Source organism: Lissotriton vulgaris, chromosome 4_1, assembly GCF_964263255.1.
Source record: "Lissotriton vulgaris chromosome 4_1, aLisVul1.2, whole genome shotgun sequence".
Taxonomy (NCBI): domain Eukaryota; kingdom Metazoa; phylum Chordata; class Amphibia; order Caudata; family Salamandridae; genus Lissotriton; species Lissotriton vulgaris.
In genome coordinates, this window is record NC_141691.1 from 1,906,635,633 (window position 1) to 1,906,656,758 (window position 21,126).

At 45.7% G+C, this 21,126-nt stretch overlaps 1 protein-coding gene across 1 annotated transcript in view; it reads left to right on the plus strand.

The window, feature by feature from the left end:
• Positions 1-21,126, plus strand: part of TG (thyroglobulin) — a 711,260-nt gene that overhangs the window by 283,342 nt on the left and 406,792 nt on the right. Inside the window, exon 31 of the mRNA XM_086966244.1 lies at positions 7,152-7,328. Within this exon, the coding sequence (XP_086822370.1) occupies positions 7,152-7,328 (177 nt within the window). The remainder of the gene's footprint in view (positions 1-7,151; positions 7,329-21,126) is intronic.

Consider the following 21,126-nt stretch of genomic DNA (forward strand, 5'->3'; position numbering starts at 1 on the left):
GTATCACTGTTAAAGCATCCAAGAGGATGTGTGGCACTTTATAAAATGCGTTTTAAAGCATAATAAATTAAATGCAATATGTTCTCGGGTTTCTTAGTCAGAAATATTTTAAAAGCTTGATAAAGGTTCTTTTTTCCCAAAGATCTGATCCATATTGACTTGCAGCCTAATGTTCATCAGTTCTGGATTACATTAGAAGTACTGCAAGCTGCTCAAAAGAACATCTGATTTGTTCCTGGTTGTTTGCCACACACCTGGAAGCAATTCCCTATCAGTCGTGGGTTAATGTTATGAATTCATGCATCATTTAATTCCGATTGTGAACCATCAAAGATTATGCTAGTGGAATCTATCATATGACTTAGAACAGGAGCAGCCCCTACACCAGTAAGTACCTGGGCTTTAAACATAAAATTAGAACACGGGTTCACCTGGAATTCATCCAATCATTTTCATGGATAGGCAAATAATTCAACCCTAAGCATGCATTTGAGTATAAGTGATACACTCTAGCATTATAGGGGGGTTTAATTAAGCCACAAGAAAAATACTTGCAAAAACATAACATATATACATTTAGGGCCTAAATTATGGGGGTTTGGCATAAGGTCGGCTTACTGTGCTGCCCAGTGTCAAAGTGAAAGGGAAGGGAATGCATCGTATTCACCCAATATGGCGTAATCCTGTCCTTTACCCTTGCGCTGACACCGTTTTGGCAGCCTATGCCATGGTGCAAGGGTGCCTGCGTTGCACGGATGATTGTTGTTGTGCAGGAAGGGACACCTACCAGCACGAAAACAATGAATGGAGGCATTTTCCTCCTTCTATGTGTGCTGCATGCTGCACGCGTAGATGAAATAACATAGAGGAAAAAGCGAGGAGAAATAAAGAGATTTCTCCTCGTTACACCTGCCCTGGGGAGGCATAAGATTTGGATGCATTCTCAGGTTTACAAGTCCTTGTAAATCTGGGAATGCGTCAAAACCCATAGGACTTGCATGGTACAACCCGCCACAACGCCCATGGAAGGCCTCCCTTGCGGAAAGAAAAGTGACGCAGTGATTTGCAATGTGTCGCCTTATGCAAGATTTATGAGGCCACTTAAAGCCACGCAATGTGGCTATGTGTGGCTTCATAGATCTGACTCTGAGCCTTGCGTCACGCATGTAGCACTTTTATGGTGCAAATGTGAGATAAGGCTCTCATAAATATGCCCCCTAGTCCTTCAAAGGCAAAACAGACAAACAAGACCACTAAAGTGCACTGTGTTCCTATGTGCAAAACCCCATAGCATTGAGCAGGTAGTAGTGATCTCTGTATACAGGCAACAACTTTCGATATGTGTTTTCAACTGCACACATGTAGTAATCAGTATAATAGCAACTCATTTAGGCCAAAAGTGATTAGTGTGGCTTGGCGATGGCAGTGTTTTGAACCCTTTTGCAATGTCCAGTTCTCCTCAGGACAAACAGATAACAGAGACAGCTGGATGTAGGATGGTCACAGGGACGCTATGTGGACGGATAATACAAACAATTTGAGAGTTCAAGTGACATCCATATGTAAAAAAATTGAATTATCTACTCACTCTGTAGTTATGGAAATCACTGAGTGGTATCAGGATGAAAGGCAGAGTACACCAATATGTGCATACAACCAGAGAGACAGGTAAAACAGAGGCAATGTCCTCTTGATCGAGGAAAATTAGTTGAGCCAAGCCGGTAAGAATTCCTGGATCAATCTGGCTTAAAAGTCCAAAGCGGGATAATGGAGACCAGCGCACCATCACTGTCTCCACTGATGAGACATGAACAAGATTGACTGAATTCCAGGTGAACCAGTGTTCTAATTGTACGTGGAATGTTTCAGACATTTGTTATTATAAATGGATAATAATCAACATTTCCAAACAACAACTACCTAAGATGAGCTGATATTCTCTTACTGAGACACCTTCAGCAGGAGTAACAAGGTGGAATCTATTCCCTCTGATACTGATGGTAAGAGTCTGGTATCACTGATGCAACCTTCGACTCTAACGATTCCTCAACTACAGACCCATGTCGTGCAAATAGGATCTACTCAAAACTGTAGTAGGACACTATCTTGTAATTTGCACATGGGTCCTCTTTATCATCAGTGCTCTTCAACATTTTGTGAACAGTGTCACTTTGATTTCCTCATGAACATAAATGACACTCAGGTTTATCCCTAATCGGAAAAAACACAACTGGTAAGCAAATTATTATCACACTCTATGAACTAAATCTACAGCTGAAAGAGCAAACAATTCCTTTGCCTCATATACCCAAAATTCCTACAGTAAATGTGCCCTGCTTTATGTGCCCCCTCAGCCCAGGTAAAGACATGTTCTTTTCCATAGTCATAAAAAAATCTGGGAGTCATTTTTAATCTGGATTTGATTTTCATCCGCAAGATTGCCATGACTGCGAAAGATGCCAACTTCCAGTTTTCTCTGCTTCGCCAAGTTTGGCTGCTCTTTGGAAGAGATGATTGTGTGAAAGTAACCCGAACTAACTACACCTTTCCAATGAAACCTGCCTAGGCCCCTTCAAGTAGCTCATTCACAGGCTACAAAATTAAATTGAAAAGCTTTACCTCGGCAGGAGGAAATATGGTCAAATCTAGCCTCCTTTGAAGGCACTCTATGGGCCACTGGCTGCTCCCGCAATCAAATTCAAAGTGCTGTGCATGGTATACAAAGCTTTTCTTAATAATGGTCAAGCATCCATGCACTAATGAGCCTCCACTGCATTCAAACAAACAGCCTCTGATCAGCCACGGCAGATTGTCCTCCCATCATTGTTCAAGAGGCTGACCAATGTAGTATAGCCCATAGGTTTTGAAGTGCTCTCCATGTCAGCCACGGTAACCCAGCCAAACTACCTACTATGCAGGAAATTACAGAAGACAACATTTAGAAGTCACATAATCTTATGACTCAGACCTGAGCAGGGACTAACACCAGGTGGCAAGTTTTGAAATGTAGACACCCACTTCAAACTGAATCCTCACACAGATGACAATCTCCGCTTGTATCAGCAAAAGTTAAGATAGCCAAGAATCTATCCATACCATACGAAGCCTCGTACAAACCGTATAGGTAATAAATTATATCCAACAACATACACAATTATTTTGCTTGCCTCTCCATGGCAAACTAAAGGTAGCGTGGTAGCTCAAAAGAAAGAAAAATAAATGAAACGCAAAAATAGTGATTAATGAGGTTCCTAAACTTAACCTCTTCATGAATAATTGCATAATGAGCATAATTTACTACACCTCACACCTTCAGCATTTGTTCTAAGTACAATCCGTAGAACAGTACTTGGGTAAAAGACAACAATGTGGATTTTCCACTTCAGACTTAGATAACTTGAGCGTCATTTTTCAGTCTATGATATCATTTAGACCCTTCAGCGAGCAGGAACCTGGAGTTCATGCTTACACAACAATCATTATTTTCTGTCTAGAGAACATAAACAAAGATAGTGGCTCAGTCAAAATGTAAATACTCCATCAACCCTCTCTAATACAAGTCCTATACAAGGTATATATTATAGGTCCAACTCGAAGTGCTCCTTCTATTCCTTAGGGACCCAAAGGGCTGGTTAGCAACAAATGTGTAAAGGAAGGGGGACATTTTCACTTTCTCATTGCCTTTGCACCTTCTCTCAATTGGGATGGATACATGACATCAGTATCTCAGCCCCGGTATTTATATTCTTCACCCATCACTTTCCCTAAAAAGTGTGCGCCTTTCCATTTTCAACACACATCAGCCAAATGTAATATATCGAGCCCTAGTAGCCTGCGAGATATATATGGGAGAAATTTGGACATAAAGATATAAAGATATTAGATAACCTGACAAAGAGCATGAACCAGAGTTACTGGGAAACAAGGACAAACAGAGATATAGATTCTGAGAGGTACTTGCACATTTATACTGAGAGATATGGGCCCAGGTAAACATGATCAGGGTCAGATATATGGAGTCAGAGAAAAGATGAGAGATATATGAAGGTAGACACGAACAAGCGGAGACTTAGGTACTCCATCCCACAATACAGACTACAGGCCATAGAAACACATACCTGAGTAAGTCCTCAGCAATAAAATATGTGCCCTATGTAAAGCAATAATAATGTAATATAGCATATAAATGAAACAATCCTGCCATTAGTTCTGCTCATTTTTCTCTATCAAACTTCACATAACCTTTAACCAATGACATGGTGGGATTAACGTAGCTTTTCCAAGGGAGTTATCACAATTCACTGCTAATACACCTCACACTATTAGAACAACAACTGGAGGTCACTCATTCTCTGACTTTGCCATGTACCTAGGGAACTCTCTTCTCAGTTATGGGAAGGCATACAAATTTCCTTTTCAACCAATCATTTTAGATAAGTCTTCCTGTCACTTTCAGAGTGTAATAATGCTACCTTCTTCTTGCTGCCAAGGTTGGAATGGTACCTTCTTACTGCCAAGTGATAGAATCCTATGAAAAAGTAATGGCATTACCTAGTCAATCAATCAATCGTGGATTTATAAAGCGTGCTACTCACCCGTGAGGGTCTGAAGGTGCTGGGTGGCTGTGGGGGGGGAGGGGAGGGGGCAGCTCCTAGTTGAATGTATTCACAAGAAAATTGTTTTACACTAGAGATGGCCTCCCTTAAATAGAAGCCAACGAAGCAAAAAGAAATCCAGTTTTCCAAAACACAGAACAATTACAAGATAGCTAATTGATAATATTAAACTCATACCCACACCAATATCTGATAACCAATAACTCATAACTGACAGCATAATGTAGATTCCTTATTTAAATCAACCAACGCATAAATTCAAAATCCATAATAAGAGACAAAAACTCCCATACTTCTAAAGTTCCCCAAATTCTCCATTGTGAATCTCTCCTGCCACTTTATTTCTTCATCCACCGAACCTGAAGTACATAACTTAAGCCCTGATTTACAAAGTGCTTTGGCCTGCAAACCCTGCAATTCACAAAATCACAGACTTGGTGACCATAAAAGCAGAGATAACAATGTGATAAAGGTACTTTGAGGCTTGTTCTGAATGACAAAGATGAGGGGGCATGAAAAAATGCACTCCTTACTCACTTAGAGTCACAATGATATGCATCAAAGGTTTGTAACCATAATTGCAGTAACAAATCCCTGATAGGTTACCATCTCCAGACAATCGGTGGTAACCCATTGCAAAGTGTAAGATGCAGGGCAATTTCCACCTTCAATGGTGTATGTGGGGCCTTGGGAAGAAGACAATTGTCCATGGCACCACTACTTACTACCCTCCAATGTAATGCCTGCTGATGTTTTAAAGCAAAATAATTATGACATGCAGGAGATGTTAATGTAGGGATGGAGGTTTGCTGTTCTTTCCAGGACTCCATTCTGGGATTTGCAGCTTTCACTAGGGTTTACAAAATGCCTTGTACCTCAAACATAATATTAAGGCAAGAAGTTGTGTGACCTTCTGTGAATGTGCATTTGACAACGCAACTGCTTACTAAATCAGTCACATTAAATGTGACCTGCGTTTTGCAACATCATCATGATCAGGCCTTAGAAGAACTTTCAATCTATTGCTAATTAACATAGATTTTAATGAGCCCCCTACAATAAACCCCTTATTAGAGCATCTTATCCCAAAAATGGTTGAATATATTTTTCTCGTGGTTGCTTCAATCCCCACCAACGATCTTTTAGTAATATCTATTTCATACATGTTTGCTATTTTTTATAGCCCTATGTCTTTAAATTAAAATCTTTATCTGTTAACTATTTTGTATTTTGCTTTTTTTTAATCGTAATTCTCTCACCTCCTATCGCAAGGTGAAGTTTTGAGCTATTACATGCTACAAATATATTTTGGAGACTTTGGCTATCCTCTGGGATTAGCTCAGATTTGTGTGTTGTGAAAGCTTGTAAAAGGATACTGAATAGCTATCACCTTAGACCTGGTTGAGGTGTAGGCCTCTGAAGGCACACCAGGTCACACGGGCTCTCTAATATGGTGAAACCACGGTCTCCGCTGGCAACCGTTGAATGGCCAGCACCAGACTCTATACAGGATTTGACTAGAATAGGGGTAGTGTTGCACTGTAAGATTAACAGAGACCTTATGTCCTGATCTGCTTTGACACATTGTTCTCATAAATAATGTAAACAGCTAAACATGAAGAGTCCGTCATTCAACCTTCTTTGTTTTTAATAATGTGGTAGGGAGGCATGAGCAGAGGTTTTACTTGCTCACACTTACACCTTTATTGATAGGTCTCTTAGAGACAAGGTAATCAAATTAATCTTTATTCGATTCACATGGTGTATCATAAAAGTGCACATCTCAGCAGTATATTATAAGATCCAAAAACAGTAATATTATTTAAAAAAAGAATCCTAATTTAACAAACAGCAAAACATGATTTTCTTCTAGTTAATACAAGCGTAAGAAACCTTGCTAGCACCACACATGTAAACACATCAGAAAGTAGTTGTAAGTACAAAAACGCAGTCCTACATTGATTAAAATGTAGCGATTTCATAAAAGGTACAATAAAAGATCTCCTCAGATCGATGTAAAACCAATAGGGATAGGAAATAACCAGAATAGCCCTCTGTGAAAAGGGACACCTGTGTAAGTTAAGACTACAGGAAAGGTGATCCCAGTAGTGGGTAGGATTATGACCCCCAAATGTAGATGTCGTATTACCATATGACGGGATATAACTGAGCGCTAGATGGGCAAACACTATAAGGAGGCGTGCTCTGCTATGGACCTGGTTACAGGTTGAACGGGCAGAATTTCAGGGTAGAGTTTCACCCAGCTCAATTATAAGTGCACTGGAGTTCCAACACCCAGATTTTCCAGGTGTGGATACACAAATGATGTTGGGATTTCTTTTGAAGTAGTAGAAATAGAACAACCTTCAGTTAGAAAATATATGTATTATATTTTTTGGGGATGGCTTTTTTCATATACATAGAAAAGCAAATTGGAGTTCTTTTGTGTTTTTTGTGGATGAAATTAAACTGACATTTTGCGCACACAGCCATCAACATTGCCTAACTGTGTACAACTGTTGTTCTTCTTTGTAGGCTGTGCGGATGAAGCGGGTGTTTGCCAATTGGCAGACCTGACGGACACTTCCAATCTGTACTTCACGTGTACCCTCTACTCACAGGCCTATGTCTGTGATAACTCTACTAATGCAATCCCTGAAAACTGCAATGTTGTACTATCTCAGAAACCACAGCTTCTGTATAAGAAAAAGGGTGAGTTTAATTACTTGTCTCTACGCTGCATGAATATCTGAAAAATTGGCTTCAAATAATGTTTAAAAGAGGAAAATAACGTCACAGCTGAGGGTAGTGCTCAGTGTGATGGCCAAGTTGCATTAATTAAATCACATATGAAATCTGAAATTATATTATTTGCCAGAACACAATGCTGGTACAGTGGCGAATTATAGATAACTAGCAGCCTGTCCCGACCTTGTCCGGGAGCAACAGGCTTCCCCGACCCCCGCCCGCCCCGACATTGTCCAGCAGCCCGGGCCCCCGTCAGGCCCGACCCCCGCCTGCCCCCACATGGCTCCCCTTACCTTAGCCGCCGCTCCTCCCAACTGTCCGCTGCTGATATAGTGCTTTAAATATGTCTGTTCTTCTTTGCAGAGGTGTACAGCTGACCAATCCGTTCTACAGAGTGTACATTGGCTGGGAAAGCTTACATCATAGCTAATCTTTTTGGCCTAGAGGTGTGTTAATGATTGCTGTTGCACCATAAAATCACGGGATCATTCTCTTTTCTCCTGCAGCCCGGGCCCCCGCCCAGCCCGTCCCCTGCCTGCCCCAACATGGGTCCCCTTACCTCAGCCGCCGCTCCTCCCGCCTGTCCGCTGCTCACACTGCCGCTGGCCTGTCCGCTGCTCCTCACGTCACTGCTCCTCCCCCGCGCCATGTCCGCCGCTCCTCGTTGTGCTCCTGGACGCCGCTCCTCCCCGCGCTCCTGACGTGAGCACGCACGTCGCGGCCGGCGCTACTTCGGAGGGACTACTATTTTTTTTACTGTAAATTTTTTAAATAACGCTTTTTTTTTTAAATTTATATAGCCTATAACCATCTACACACCCTGACGATTCCAATGGTGTATCGGGTGTGTGGATTGGCGCTGTGGTTCCCGAGTTTACCCGCCTCAAAGGCTGAAAGTTCTTCCTTTATTATAGTAGTATAGATGTAGCGTGGCAAGGGAGGTGACAAGACTGTGTAAGGAGGTGCGCAAGTGATAATAATGTAAAGGTGGTGCGTGGGTATAAACGGGAGTTATAAGTATGTCTTATAGTTGGAAAGTGCTATGTAAATGATAAATTTAACAGATAAATATAACTTGAATTTGTTACTGTAGTTTTATTCAAGGTGTATTTGGCGCAAATAAGATATAAATAAGTGTGTGAGTGGTGCAGAAATCCTGAATTGCAGAGATAACTATAACTTTAGAATTTCTATTGTTTGAGTAGTTTAAGTTGGGTTTGTATACCAAACATAAATAAAGTTTCCTAACTGATAGGCTGGCCTCAACCTGAAAGGAAAGTTGCGGCCACCAATTTCCTTCTTGGTCAGACTGGCGGGGGGCGGGCGGGAGGGGGTGGGGGCTGTGGGGGGAGCACGGCAGGAAAGAAAAGTGAAAAATAAAATAGGGGACCTGGATAGAGGCATCCTAACTTCATATGGGACATGTAGGGCCCTGTGAAGGATCCCTCCTAGTTAAAGAATTAGCAAATTATTTTTGGGGTCCAAAGGCCCTGCGGCCCACCTAACTGAGCACAGCCAAAGGCTGTGCGCAGCGGTGGTTGTATTAAACATGTGGTAATTATATATCCGCACAGTAGACGCGCGCAGCCGGCGTGTCGCTGGTGCACCAATGGCAAGCCCATCTGCAGCTGGATGGCGCCAGGGGCCAGACACCCTGCCTCTTTTAGCCCAGGTTTGATGCAATTGTCATCAGACGAGTTACACTCCCTGAACTATGAGTATAATACCACCTGTCAGCAGTAGCGGCTCCTGGAGGGGGTGCTGCCGGGCTGTGACGCAGGTCGGGGAGGGGCAGGGTGGAGGGTAGTAAACTCCAGATTACCGCCAAACGGAGGTAAGTATACAAATAAATAAATAAAAATAATTTCATTGCGCGCGCTGCATTCCATTTGGCGATGCAGCGCACGCAACAAAATTTGTTTTATTAATTTTTTTGTATACTTATCTTCGTGTGCCCATAATCCGGAGTTTACTAACCCCCACCCTGCCCCTCCCCCGCCCTGCATCACTGCCCAGTAGCACCCCCTCCAGGAGCCTCTACTGCCTGTCAGCACTCAGTAAAGTTTGATATGGGTTAAAGTACATGCTCTGGGTGTTCCTTTGTGCTATGCCCGAGTCTTTCAAGAACTTTGTGTGGCTTGAAGACTGCCCAACATTTCCTACTAAATTGTAGCTCCCTTCCCAAGGATAGATTTGAAATTGACGACCTCATAGTGGCTAGCCAGATGACTGCTCTCTCCCTGGTGGAAACATGGCTTCATGCTCAGATCTCTCTGGACATTGTAGATGCCATTCCTACGGGCTATGCAATCACTAGGTTAGATAGACCTCAGGGGAGGGAAGATGGGCTGGCGGTGATATACAAACAACAGCTGCACTGAAATTTATCGGAAGTCCAGATCAGCGGCTCCAAATGAGCCTTTTTTCCCTAACTATCACAGGTCACTCTTCTCTCAATGGCCTGCTGATTTATAGGCCTTCAGGAGCTGCTGTTTCCCTGACTTTGACCTTACTTGATACTACTCCGGCTTTTGCTTTGCAACATTCGAATCTCCTAATTTTTGGAGACCTTAACCTACATTTTGATGATCCAACCTCACTCACTAGTTTAGACCTAATGGAGGACTTCACATCGTTTCAGCTCCAACAGTTGGTACAGGAACCCACACATACTCAGGGGCACATTCCTGACCCCATTTTTGCTAATCCTGCTTTTGTGAAAGTTGCTTCCCCGATTCCTATTGCTTGGTCCGATCATTATATCATCCCTGTTCAGATTCTGGACACCCATCCCCCACCGAAACCATTACAGGCCCAATCCATCAAAACTCGGAATTGGATTAAGGTTACTCAGGAGGCTTTCCTATCTACCCTGAGCAGCTGTCCTCCATGCCTAGAAAACTGCCCACAGGCCGCTAACCTGCAAGTCTCGGCATGGCTAGAGGAAGCATTAGATCTGATAGCGCTTCGAAAAATGTGAAATTTCTCTTGTTCCAGACCTTCGGCAGGATTGTTCACAGTGGACCTCTCACAAACAAAAAAATTATGCAGGCATCTATAACAAAATTGGCGGAAGAACTACTGTTTCCTAGACAAAGGGACTTACCTGTTTGAGCTAAAGGAATACCGTAAGAAGCTTAGGGTGGCTCAGACTGTATTTGACACACAAAAGAGTGATGAGGCTTAGAATGCTCCCCGAGAGAACTTTAGAATTGTTAAATCTTTACATCCCTGGACACGGTATTTGCAGTCAGGGCACCTACTATGCGCAGTTGTAATGAGATTGCCCACTTCTTCTCTGGTAAAATCTCATCGATATATGCTTCTGTTCCTGAAACTGCTAAGAATCACTGCCTCCTTTCTTCAATTAGGAATTCCGTTCCCTTCCCAGTTGGATATTTCAAGATTGAGAGCATCTCAGCCGAAAATCTATTCTCCCTAGCGGCAAAAAACAAATCTGGCTTACTACTAGACACTGTGCCTCCATCCATTTTGAAACGGGATAACGGCACTTGCTCCCAGATTATGTTCCGTGCTTAATATGTCGTTTGAAGCTGGCCTACTTCCGGCTGAGTGCAAACACACAATGCTGATTCCTCTCCTCAAAAACCCATCTCGTGACTCTTCTAAACCAGGGAATTTTCATCCTATCTCTCTGCTTCCTTTCCTGGCAAAACTGGCTGAAAATCATGTCAAATCTCAACTGATGGAGTTCATCACAGAGAACAATCTCCTTCATGAGACTCAGTCGGGTTTCAGGCCAGAGTATAGTACGGAATCTGCCTTGCTTCTGGCCTCAGAGATACTAGGTCGGGTGGCCAACACAGGGAAAACTGGGGCTCCCATCATGCTGGATCTTAGCACGGTGTGTAATACAGTCTGGCACACAGTGCTACTGGAACGATGGTGGAAACAGGGCACAAATTGTAGAGCTTCTGACTGGATTACAGATTTTCTCCATAAGCGCTCTTTCCAGGTAATTCAGAAGTGAAATACCTCTGACACTATCCCTTTACAGTGGGGAGTACCCCAGGGATCAGCACTTAGCCCTACTCTTTTTAACTTATATCTCCGCCCACTGGCTGATGTTATCAAGGGCCATAGAGTGAGAATGGAGTCATATGCTGATAACACTCAGCTAGTTATCATACTAGCTAATGATGACGACAGGGCTGCAGCAAATTTTAAATCATGTCTCGCTGACCTAGTGACATGGATGCAGGCCAGCTGCCTGAACTTAAATACAGATAAAACAGAAGTGCTGGTGGTTGGGAAACAGCCCTCTATCGGGTCCATGACGTGGTGACCTGCTGATCTCGGCCCCACCCCTATTCCAAAACTTAAAGTGAAAAATCTAGGTATCCTCTTTGACGCGCAGCTATCATTTGAAAGTCAGATCAGGGCCACATTGGGCACCTGTTTCGGGGTGGTGAGAATGTTAGGAGGTTTTCAAGGCTAATACTGGACTCAACAGAAAAAGCAGTAACACAGGCCTTGCTGGTGTCTCGATTTGACTACTGCAATGTGCTGTACTGAGGGATTTCTAAAGGCAGACTGGCAATGCTTCCACGAGTACAAAATGCACCAGCCCAGAAACTATTAAGAATTCTGAAATAGACCACCATTAGCTCCTGTTTGGCTGAACTTCACTGGCTTCCTTTTAAATACAGAATCTCATATAAAGCTGTGTGTTTTACGGACACGATAATGAATCAGAGGGGTATCAGTTATCTCTTCCCCTTGATCAATGCGTACACCCCTTCCAGAGTACTTAGATCTGGGGAAACAGCTCTGGCAGTGATTCCCAGAGTACATTGTGCACGACTCAGGGGTTGCTCCTTTGGTCTCCGTGCGGCCAAGCTATGGAACTTAATGCCACTCAACCTAAAAGTTGAAAAGTCTGAGGCAAGTTTCCGCAAAAACCTGTAGACCTGGCCCCTTAGTTAGAGTTTGAGTTAGAAGGAGCATTGGGGCCTACTTGCTTCTGGCTTTTTCTGACCCGGATATGTGGCTACTGCTTAGAGTGGGATCACTCCATCGGAGTAACCAGGCACTCTATAAAGCCTCAATTCATTCATTTATTGAAATTAATTAATTAATTCAATTCATTCACTCATATTACGTTATGTTAAAAAAAAGAGAAATTCACAGAAAAAAACAAAGGTTACAGAGAGGTTATAGTTAGATTGACATTTTGCACACACAAAACCACAGAAATTCAGCATTTATAGCTATACTTATAGTTATACTTATCTGAAGATACTATAACTCGAGCCGTTAAGTAACTTTAGGCCAGGAGTTATAGGGGCACATGCATCAACCTATTTAGGAAGTGCAAACGGTGCGAATCGGTAAATTCGGCCGTTTGCACTTCCTAAATATGTGTTTGGGATGCATCAAGCATTTTTGAGTAATTCGGTATTTTTACCGAATTCCAAAAATGCGATTGCTTTTAAGGAATTGCAAATTTGCGATTCCTTAAAAGCAATGCATCATTAAAAAAAAAATTGCGATTATTCAAATTGGAAGTGCAAATTACCACGAGGTTCAACCGCGTGGTAATTTGCGAAATTGTTTAAAAATGCATGAAAATGCATTTTTTAAACTGTCCAGTTACAGACACACATGTCCTTAGGACATGTGTGTGTGAAACATGCACTTTCAATTGCATTTCAGGGGTGCAGGGGGGGGTCCTTTGGACCCCCCCCTGCACCCATGAAATTTTCTAAGTGCCACTCGCAATTTGCTACTGCCTTCCAATTGACTACATTGATTCCTATGGGCCTCTAGGCCCATAGGAATCAATGTAATGCCATCCCTTAATTGCACTTCGCAATTAAGGAATCGCAATTTCCGAAAATTAAGAAATCCTAAAAACTTTTAGGATTTCTTGATGCATAGCATTTTGCATTTCCTAAATAGCGATTCCTTAATTTTCGCTATTTAAGAAATGCAAAATCCTAGATTGATGCATGTGGGGGATAGTTTCTTAACATAAGTATAACTATAAGTATAACTAGAACTGCTGAATTTCTATGGTTTCATGTGGTTAAAACGGAACCTAACTATAACGTCTCTGTAACCAGTGTATATATACACACACACAAACAACCACATGTGTGTGTATATATATATATATATATATATATATATATATATATATATATATATATATGCGCAGATGCAGCTCTCTCTCTCAAAGCCTCGCAGCAGCTACCGCCATACAGCCAAGAAAGAAAGCCACGCCACTCCAACGTCCGTTTGTGGGCTAAAACGATTTTATTGCGTTCAAGGCCACCAGATCTTACGCGTTTCGGGCGTCCGCCCTTGTTCACAGATCACGTCCACACACACACAAACACATCTACATATGCATCATGAGGTACATAATGGGTAACGGTGTAATTAAATTGTATATTAGCATCAAGGGGTTCTAGTTACATCATAAACCACAAATCCAACGGAGGCGTAATTTCTCAGACTCAAGAGATGGCAAATACATAACAATATATGTACACAGAGGTAAATTTGTGTCACATTCCGCTCCAGTGGAAACCCAATTTTGCAGCCTTAATACATTTTCTCCCCTTTAACCAATCTGCACCAAGCTTGGAGATATTTTAGGGGGGAGATACAAGAGCATGCCAAATTTGTTGCAAACGCTTTAAGGGGGTCCCAAATTCGTTTTGTCATTCACCCATAAAATGTGATTTTCAAATGATTTTTCCACCCACCAAATAATTATGGAATGGCAGCCTTTCAGGAGTGGGGAAATACAGAATCACAATAGGGGTAGTGCGGACAACCAGTGTTGCAGGGCTATAGGGGGACATAGAAGGGCTGTAGGGAACCAGAGTTACATAAAACAGGAGCTGCAGAGGCGAGGCAGGATGGCACACTGGGGGGCCAATGGCTATGGAAAGAGGAGGCTGTAGGCCAGGCAGAATGGAAAGGGGCGACCACTCGGTCCCCCCGAACGTATGGCAGAGTACCTCGATCCCCCCGGGAAGCCATTTTGGGCGGGAGGCGCGTCTCGGCTGGAATGCCCGAAGCGGCGTAGCCGGGGCGCGCTCTTTCCCGCCCTAGAGTGGGCTGGCCTAGACACTGACGCGGCTGGCCACGCCCTCGGGGCAGGCAGGGGCGGGTTTACGCCCGCCCTGAAGACGGATAAAAAGGGACGCAAGACCAGAAGGCATCCTCTTGTTCCTGTGCTCTGAAGCTGCACCTCCTCGCTGCACGTGAGCTCGAGACGGAACGAAGAGCCAATTTTGAGCGTTGTAATCTTTCTTTTGTCTTACAGATACTCTGTCGGAGAAATGCCCAAGAAAGGCGGGAAGAGAATGACGACTGAACAGATGGTTCGGGTCCTCATGAAGGAGATGACTGAGCTGAAGAAGCGGGTGGCGGAGAGAGACGGGGAAGGGGGGCCGGAGCGTCCGTCGGCTGGAGCAGCTCCAGGAGGAAGAGCCAAGAGGCCAAGGAGGGGACCAGCTGGGGGAGACGCCCCGGTTCCCTGTACCCCGCTCGAAGCGCCAACCCCAGTACCGGCGGAGGGGATTCCGATTCCTGTGGTGGTCACCCCGGTGTCCAATGAGGATATGCCGCCCGAGCTGGCAGCACAACTTGCAGCGTGGTTGGGCGACAGTAGTGAGGGCGCCACGGCTGCCGAGGCCCAGGCGCTGATGAAGCAATTGCGCGAGAAACGGGATGCAGCCAAGGTGTCCGCACCGGCTGCAGTAGTTGACAAGCCACAAGGGACGATTGCGACCGCAGATGCAGCGTCCGGTGCAGGTAAGCGGCCATTGCCGATTGCGAGGGATGAGTCAGCACCCTCTCGTAGAGAAAGGTTGGGTCAACATGTGCCTTTGGCAATTAAGGAGAAGATTTGGGCGGGGGAATATGTGAACATCTTCTCGTTGCTTGTTGATCATTATGAGGTGGAGCATGTTAAGGGTCAGAAAGATCTTATGCATCCGAGTGTTTGGCGCGCAAAAATGGCCGCCTTTAAAGTAAATGAGACTATCGGCAATTGGGGCAATGCATGGGGAATTTTTACGTCGATCTTGGGGGAACGTAGGCCCGAGTTGCTTTCCGAGTTGCCGACCTATCAGTCACGAATCATGGGGTACTCGACATCACACCAGGGTAACCATTGGTTCTGCTACGATAATCTTTTTAGAAAGGCAAAAGAGCATAATAAAAGCTTAACCTGGGATTGTTATGATTCTTTGACATGGGATAAAATGAAGGAGACAGGTATGTTGAAAATGCCATTGGTAGGAAGTAATGTTGGCGAATCCTCCCGCCAATATGGGGGGACGCCCTTTCGGTCAGGTACGAGTACCGACGATTACTCGAGACCTGCCGGCAATACAGGAAAAAGGGGGTTCTGCTTCAATTTCAACAGAGGTAAATGTACCAGGCCCCAGGGATCGTGTAAATTTAAACATGAATGTAGTGGGTGCGGGTCGTCCCATCCTGAGTCCACGTGCAGAGCCAAAACGGGTGATAACGGGGGGAGAGGAGGCGCCAAACAGGTCTAACGTAGTCCGAGGGGCGCCTTTACCTACCCCGATTGATACCTTGGCGATGATTCCCTGGCTCAGTGAATACCCGGATCGTACTTCTGCTGGGGTGCTGCGGAACGGATTTTCGTATGGTTTCCGCATCCCGGTAGGGGACTTTCAGGGTGTGGAGAAGTGTAAAAATCAACTTTCCGTCCTGCAGCATACGACCGTGGTTCAGGATAAGATCCGGAAAGAGGTTACTCGAGGTCGGGTCGCCGGCCCGTTTAGTGTACCCCCGGTACAGAATTTTGTTTGTTCTCCTTTAGGGGTGGTCCCCAAGAAGGACCCAGGTGAGTTCCGACTGATTCATAATTTGTCAGCTCCACGTGGTCTTTCTGTAAACGATGCAATAGATCCAGAAGTGTGTTCGGTGCGGTACGCATCCTTCGATGAGGCCGTAGCCATTTCGAATCGCCTGGGGCCCGGGGCGCTGATGGCGAAGTCAGATATCGAGTCAGCGTTCCGGTTGCTCCCGGTACACCCAGACGACCAGCGTCTCCTAGGTTTCATGTTTCAGGGTTATTATTACATGGATAGGTGTATGCCGATGGGGTGCTCTATATCTTGTGCCTATTTCGAGAAATTCAGTAGTTTTCTACAATGGGTCTTCACAAAGAAGACGGGTTTCCAACATGTAATGCATTACCTTGATGATTTTCTGTTCCTTGGGGCAGCCGGGGATCTCGAATGTGGCCGGGCCTTGGCCGAATTTTGTGTATTAATGAAGCAGTTTGGTGTGCCATTGGCACCAGGTAAGACGGTGGGTCCTGCGACTTGCCTCGAGTTTCTGGGGATCGAGTTAGACTCCAGAGAGGGTTGTTTTCGTTTGCCAACTGACAAAGTGTGGAAGTTCAGGGCAGCCCTGCAAGTGTGTCTAAATGGATCTAAAGTTACGCTGCATCAATTACAGCAGTTGGTGGGACAGTTGAATTTTGCCCTGAGAGTTATACCGATGGCCCGCCCCTTTTCTCGTTCAATTGCCCAAGCTATGGTCGGCCTAAAGGAGGGCCATCATCGCACGAGACTATCGGCTGAGGTCCGCCAGGACGTGCGTATTTGGTTAGCATTTCTGGCGGACTTTAATGGTCGAGTCATCTGGAACAAACCAGCCGTGTCCTCTGAAGAGCTGGGGCTATGGACAGATTCAGCAGGTAGCATAGGTTTTGGTGCCATCTTCGGCACAAAATGGTCGGCACAAAGGTGGCCGACATGGTGGCATGACAATGGTCTGACAAGTAATATTGCTTTCCTGGAACTTTTCCCCATTTTGGTGGCCCTGAGAACCTGGCCAGAAGGGTTCAAAGATCACTCTGTGATATTTTGGTCTGACAATATGACCGTGGTCGAGTGCATCAATAGTCAGGCAGCACGATGTAAACTGATTTTAAGACTGCTCAAAGAAATTGTTTTACTGTGTATGCAACTGAATGTGCTATTCAGAGCAAAACATGTCCCAGGGGTAATGAATCAGGCGGCTGATGCACTGTCTCGTTTTCATATGCAGGCTTTCTCGGGTTTCCTTCCCTCAGCGGACCCAGAGCCGGCACCCTTTCCCGAAGCTCTCTGGTCTCTCGGTGCCCCGAACTTCGTCACCTCGTGGGAGAGAGTCTAGCACCAAGGACGAGGAAGGCATATGAAGGGGCGTTTCGGTCCTATTTAGCCTTTTTGGGGACTGATAGAGAGAGGCTTTGGGGCCACGAGGAATGGGTAGTGAATTTTCTGATGTCCTTACGTAGGGCTGGGAAATCGGTGGCTACGGCCCAGAGGCATCGTGCTGCTATTTCCTTTGTTGCCAGGGCTCATAGTATCCAGGACCCAACAGCGTCTTTCGTTGTACAGAAAGCGCTGCGTGGGTGGCAACGCCTTGAGGGTCGCAGAGTAGATGAGAGGCGCCCGATAGGTTTGGATAGGTTGGCCCAGTTGTTGGCTACACTCCCTGCCACATGTTCATCTCAGTTTGAGGCGGTGTTGTTCCGAGCCGCTTTTACGCTAGCATTTCACGGGGCGATGCGGGTAAGCGAACTGGTGGCAAGGAACAAACAGGATGTGGCAGGGGGTTTGTGCCAAGAACACGTTCAGATCAGGGGAGAGGCAATGACTGTCTCCTTTGTCAGGTCCAAGACCGATCAAGACGGGATGGGTGACTGCATAATCATACGCAGGATTCCCGGGTCCGCCATGTGTCCGGTAAAGTGTTTAGAAGATTACCTAGCACGAAGGGTGGCATTATGGGGGGGGACCTTGTTGAGACACGCGGACGCCACCCCACTGACGAAATTTCAGTTTCAGCGGGTGCTTGCGATGTCAATTGCCGCTGCGGGCTTGAACCCGGGCGAGTTTGGGACCCATTCCTTTCGGATAGGGGCTGCTACGGAAGCTACAGCCAGGGGTCTTAATGTTGAACAAGTGAAACGAGTGGGGCGTTGGTCCTCCAATTGTTATAAGAGGTATGTGCAGTTGCACATGTTGTAAAGCTGTAATGATGTACTCACGCCTCTTGTTTTTGTTTGGTTTTCAGTTGCGCAAGCCTACGAGGCGGGGCGGACTATGCAGTCGACCCAACACCGGGCCAGCGGTCAGACATCACCGGCTGTGAAAAAGGAGGTGTGGGTCGTGGGCCACTCATACGTGAGGCGTGCCGCGGACGTATTCAAAGCAGGTGACATGATTCACGTAGCTGGGGAATACGGGTACAGGGTGTCCTTCTACGGAAGAGGCGGTCTCTGTATTGACCAGTTTCAAGCATTTTTTGAGGATTTGTTAGGGCGGACGAGGTCACCGCCGTCTATAGTCATAGTACATTTAGGGGGCAATGATTTGGTCACCACCGGTAGACGACTTCTCCTGGAGGCAATGCTTTCCACTGTAAGTTGGTTGGCGAAGAGAGTTCCGGGGTGCACAATTGCGTGGTCCCATATGATCCCACGAAAGGTGTGGCGGGGGGCTATTTCTATTCCTGCTTTGAATCAGTCTGTTAGAAAGCTTAATAACAAAGTGAGTAGGTTGTTCCGTTCCGGGACATTGCATTCTATTCCGCATGGCTGTATTAATGATGACAGTATGTATTCGGGGGATGGTGTGCATTTGTCTCGGGTAGGGAATGAGTTACTCATAGGAGACTTCTTAGCATGGTTAAAAAACGTTAAAGCATGACCTTTAGGTAGGAGCTTTTTGGGGGGTCCGGATAGCTGGTCAACTATCCGGCCTGTGGCGGTAAGGTCATGATCGGTGAGCAGTAATTGGAAGATCCCTATGAGTGGGCGTCACCCAACACGGATGGGAGCGCTCGGGAGAGGTGGCCTTTGGCCCCTCAACGGGGAGGCGGTCCCTTCTAAGGATGGGTCGCCGAAAGAAAAAGGAAAGGCGGTCAAGGCCCCTTCCTGTGTAGGAGGGGTTACAGCCCCCTCCTGGGGAATTTCCCGGGGCCAGTGACGTCTGCGACGGCAGATGTGGTAAGTTGTGTGGGGTTTGGGGGGAGGTCTACGCTACCTTCTAGATACTCACACGAGTCCTCGAACGACCTTTAAGTGGCGTCGAGTTTATTGGGGCCCCCGTCAAGTCAAGGGAAATTGGTAGTTGCACTTGAGGTACGCCTCAGTGCTGTCGCCCCTCCCAAGTGGGGGGGGGTATTTCTGGTTAGGGATCTTGACACCGGTTACGACCTTGCCGTTGGCCCTTAAACGTTAGGATGTACAATTTCAATATTTCAAGAAAATGTTTTGTAGGTTGTTAGTTCGGCTAGGAGAACCTCTGTATTAGAGAATCTGTTAAGGTTAGCCAAACATCGCAATGTGGTAATGAAATTGTACATTAATATGAAACTGTTTAATGTTTTAATTTTTTGTTTTAATAAATACGGCCGGGGAGGGTCACTCCCTCCCTCTTCCAAAAACGTCAAGAACTGTTTCCGGTTTCCCTCCTTTGGGGATTGTGTTGAGAGGGGGTGGCGGGTATCTCAGCCATATGGAAAGGGGCGACCACTCGGTCCCCCCGAACGTATGGCAGAGTACCTCGATCCCCCCGGGAAGCCATTTTGGGCGGGAGGCGCGTCTCGGCTGGTATGCCTGAAGCGGCGTAGCCGGGGCGCGCTCTTTCCCGCCCTAGAGTGGGCTGGCCTAGACACTGACGCGGCTGGCCACGCCCTCGGGGCAGGCAGGGGCGGGTTTACGCCCGCCCTGAAGACGGATAAAAAGGGACGCAAGACCAGAAGGCATCCTCTTGTTCCTGTGCTCTGAAGCTGCACCTCCTCGCTGCACGTGAGCTCGAGACGGAACGAAGAGCCAATTTTGACCCACCCACCAGCCCCTGAAGACAGCCAGTTGTTTGTAATAAAATGGATCGATAATTCTATTTCGTTTACAGGTTGTGGTATTATCGTGTTGATATTGAGTGTGTAATAAAGTTGGTCGATTTTTAGGTATGTTTTGTGATTAAAGAAATTCGGTTTTTAGTGTCCATTTATAAGCATGCTTATTTTGGTCATAGTGGCCAATGTATTGTTGGTTTAGTTAGCATTGTCGTATTTATTTTGGTCGGGCGGTAAGGTCATGATCGGTGAGCAGTAATTGGAAGATCCCTATGAGTGGGCGTCACCCAACACGGATGGGAGCGCTCGGGAGAGGTGGCCTTTGGCCCCTCAACGGGGAGGCGGTCCCTTCTAAGGATGGGTCGCCGAAAGAAAAAGGAAAGGCGGTCAAGGCCCCTTCCTGTGTAGGAGGGGTTACAGCCCCCTCCTGGGGAATTTCCCGGGGCCAGTGACGTCTGCGACGGCAGATGTGGTAAGTTGTGTGGGGTTTGGGGGGAGGTCTACGCTACCTTCTAGATACTCACACGAGTCCTCGAACGACCTTTAAGTGGCGTCGAGTTTATTGGGGCCCCCGTCAAGTCAAGGGAAATTGGTAGTTGCACTTGAGGTACGCCTCAGTGCTGTCGCCCCTCCCAAGTGGGGGGGGGTATTTCTGGTTAGGGATCTTGACACCGGTTACGACCTTGCCGTTGGCCCTTAAACGTTAGGATGTACAATTTCAATATTTCAAGAAAATGTTTTGTAGGTTGTTAGTTCGGCTAGGAGAACCTCTGTATTAGAGAATCTGTTAAGGTTAGCCAAACATCGCAATGTGGTAATGAAATTGTACATTAATATGAAACTGTTTAATGTTTTAATTTTTTGTTTTAATAAATACGGCCGGGGAGGG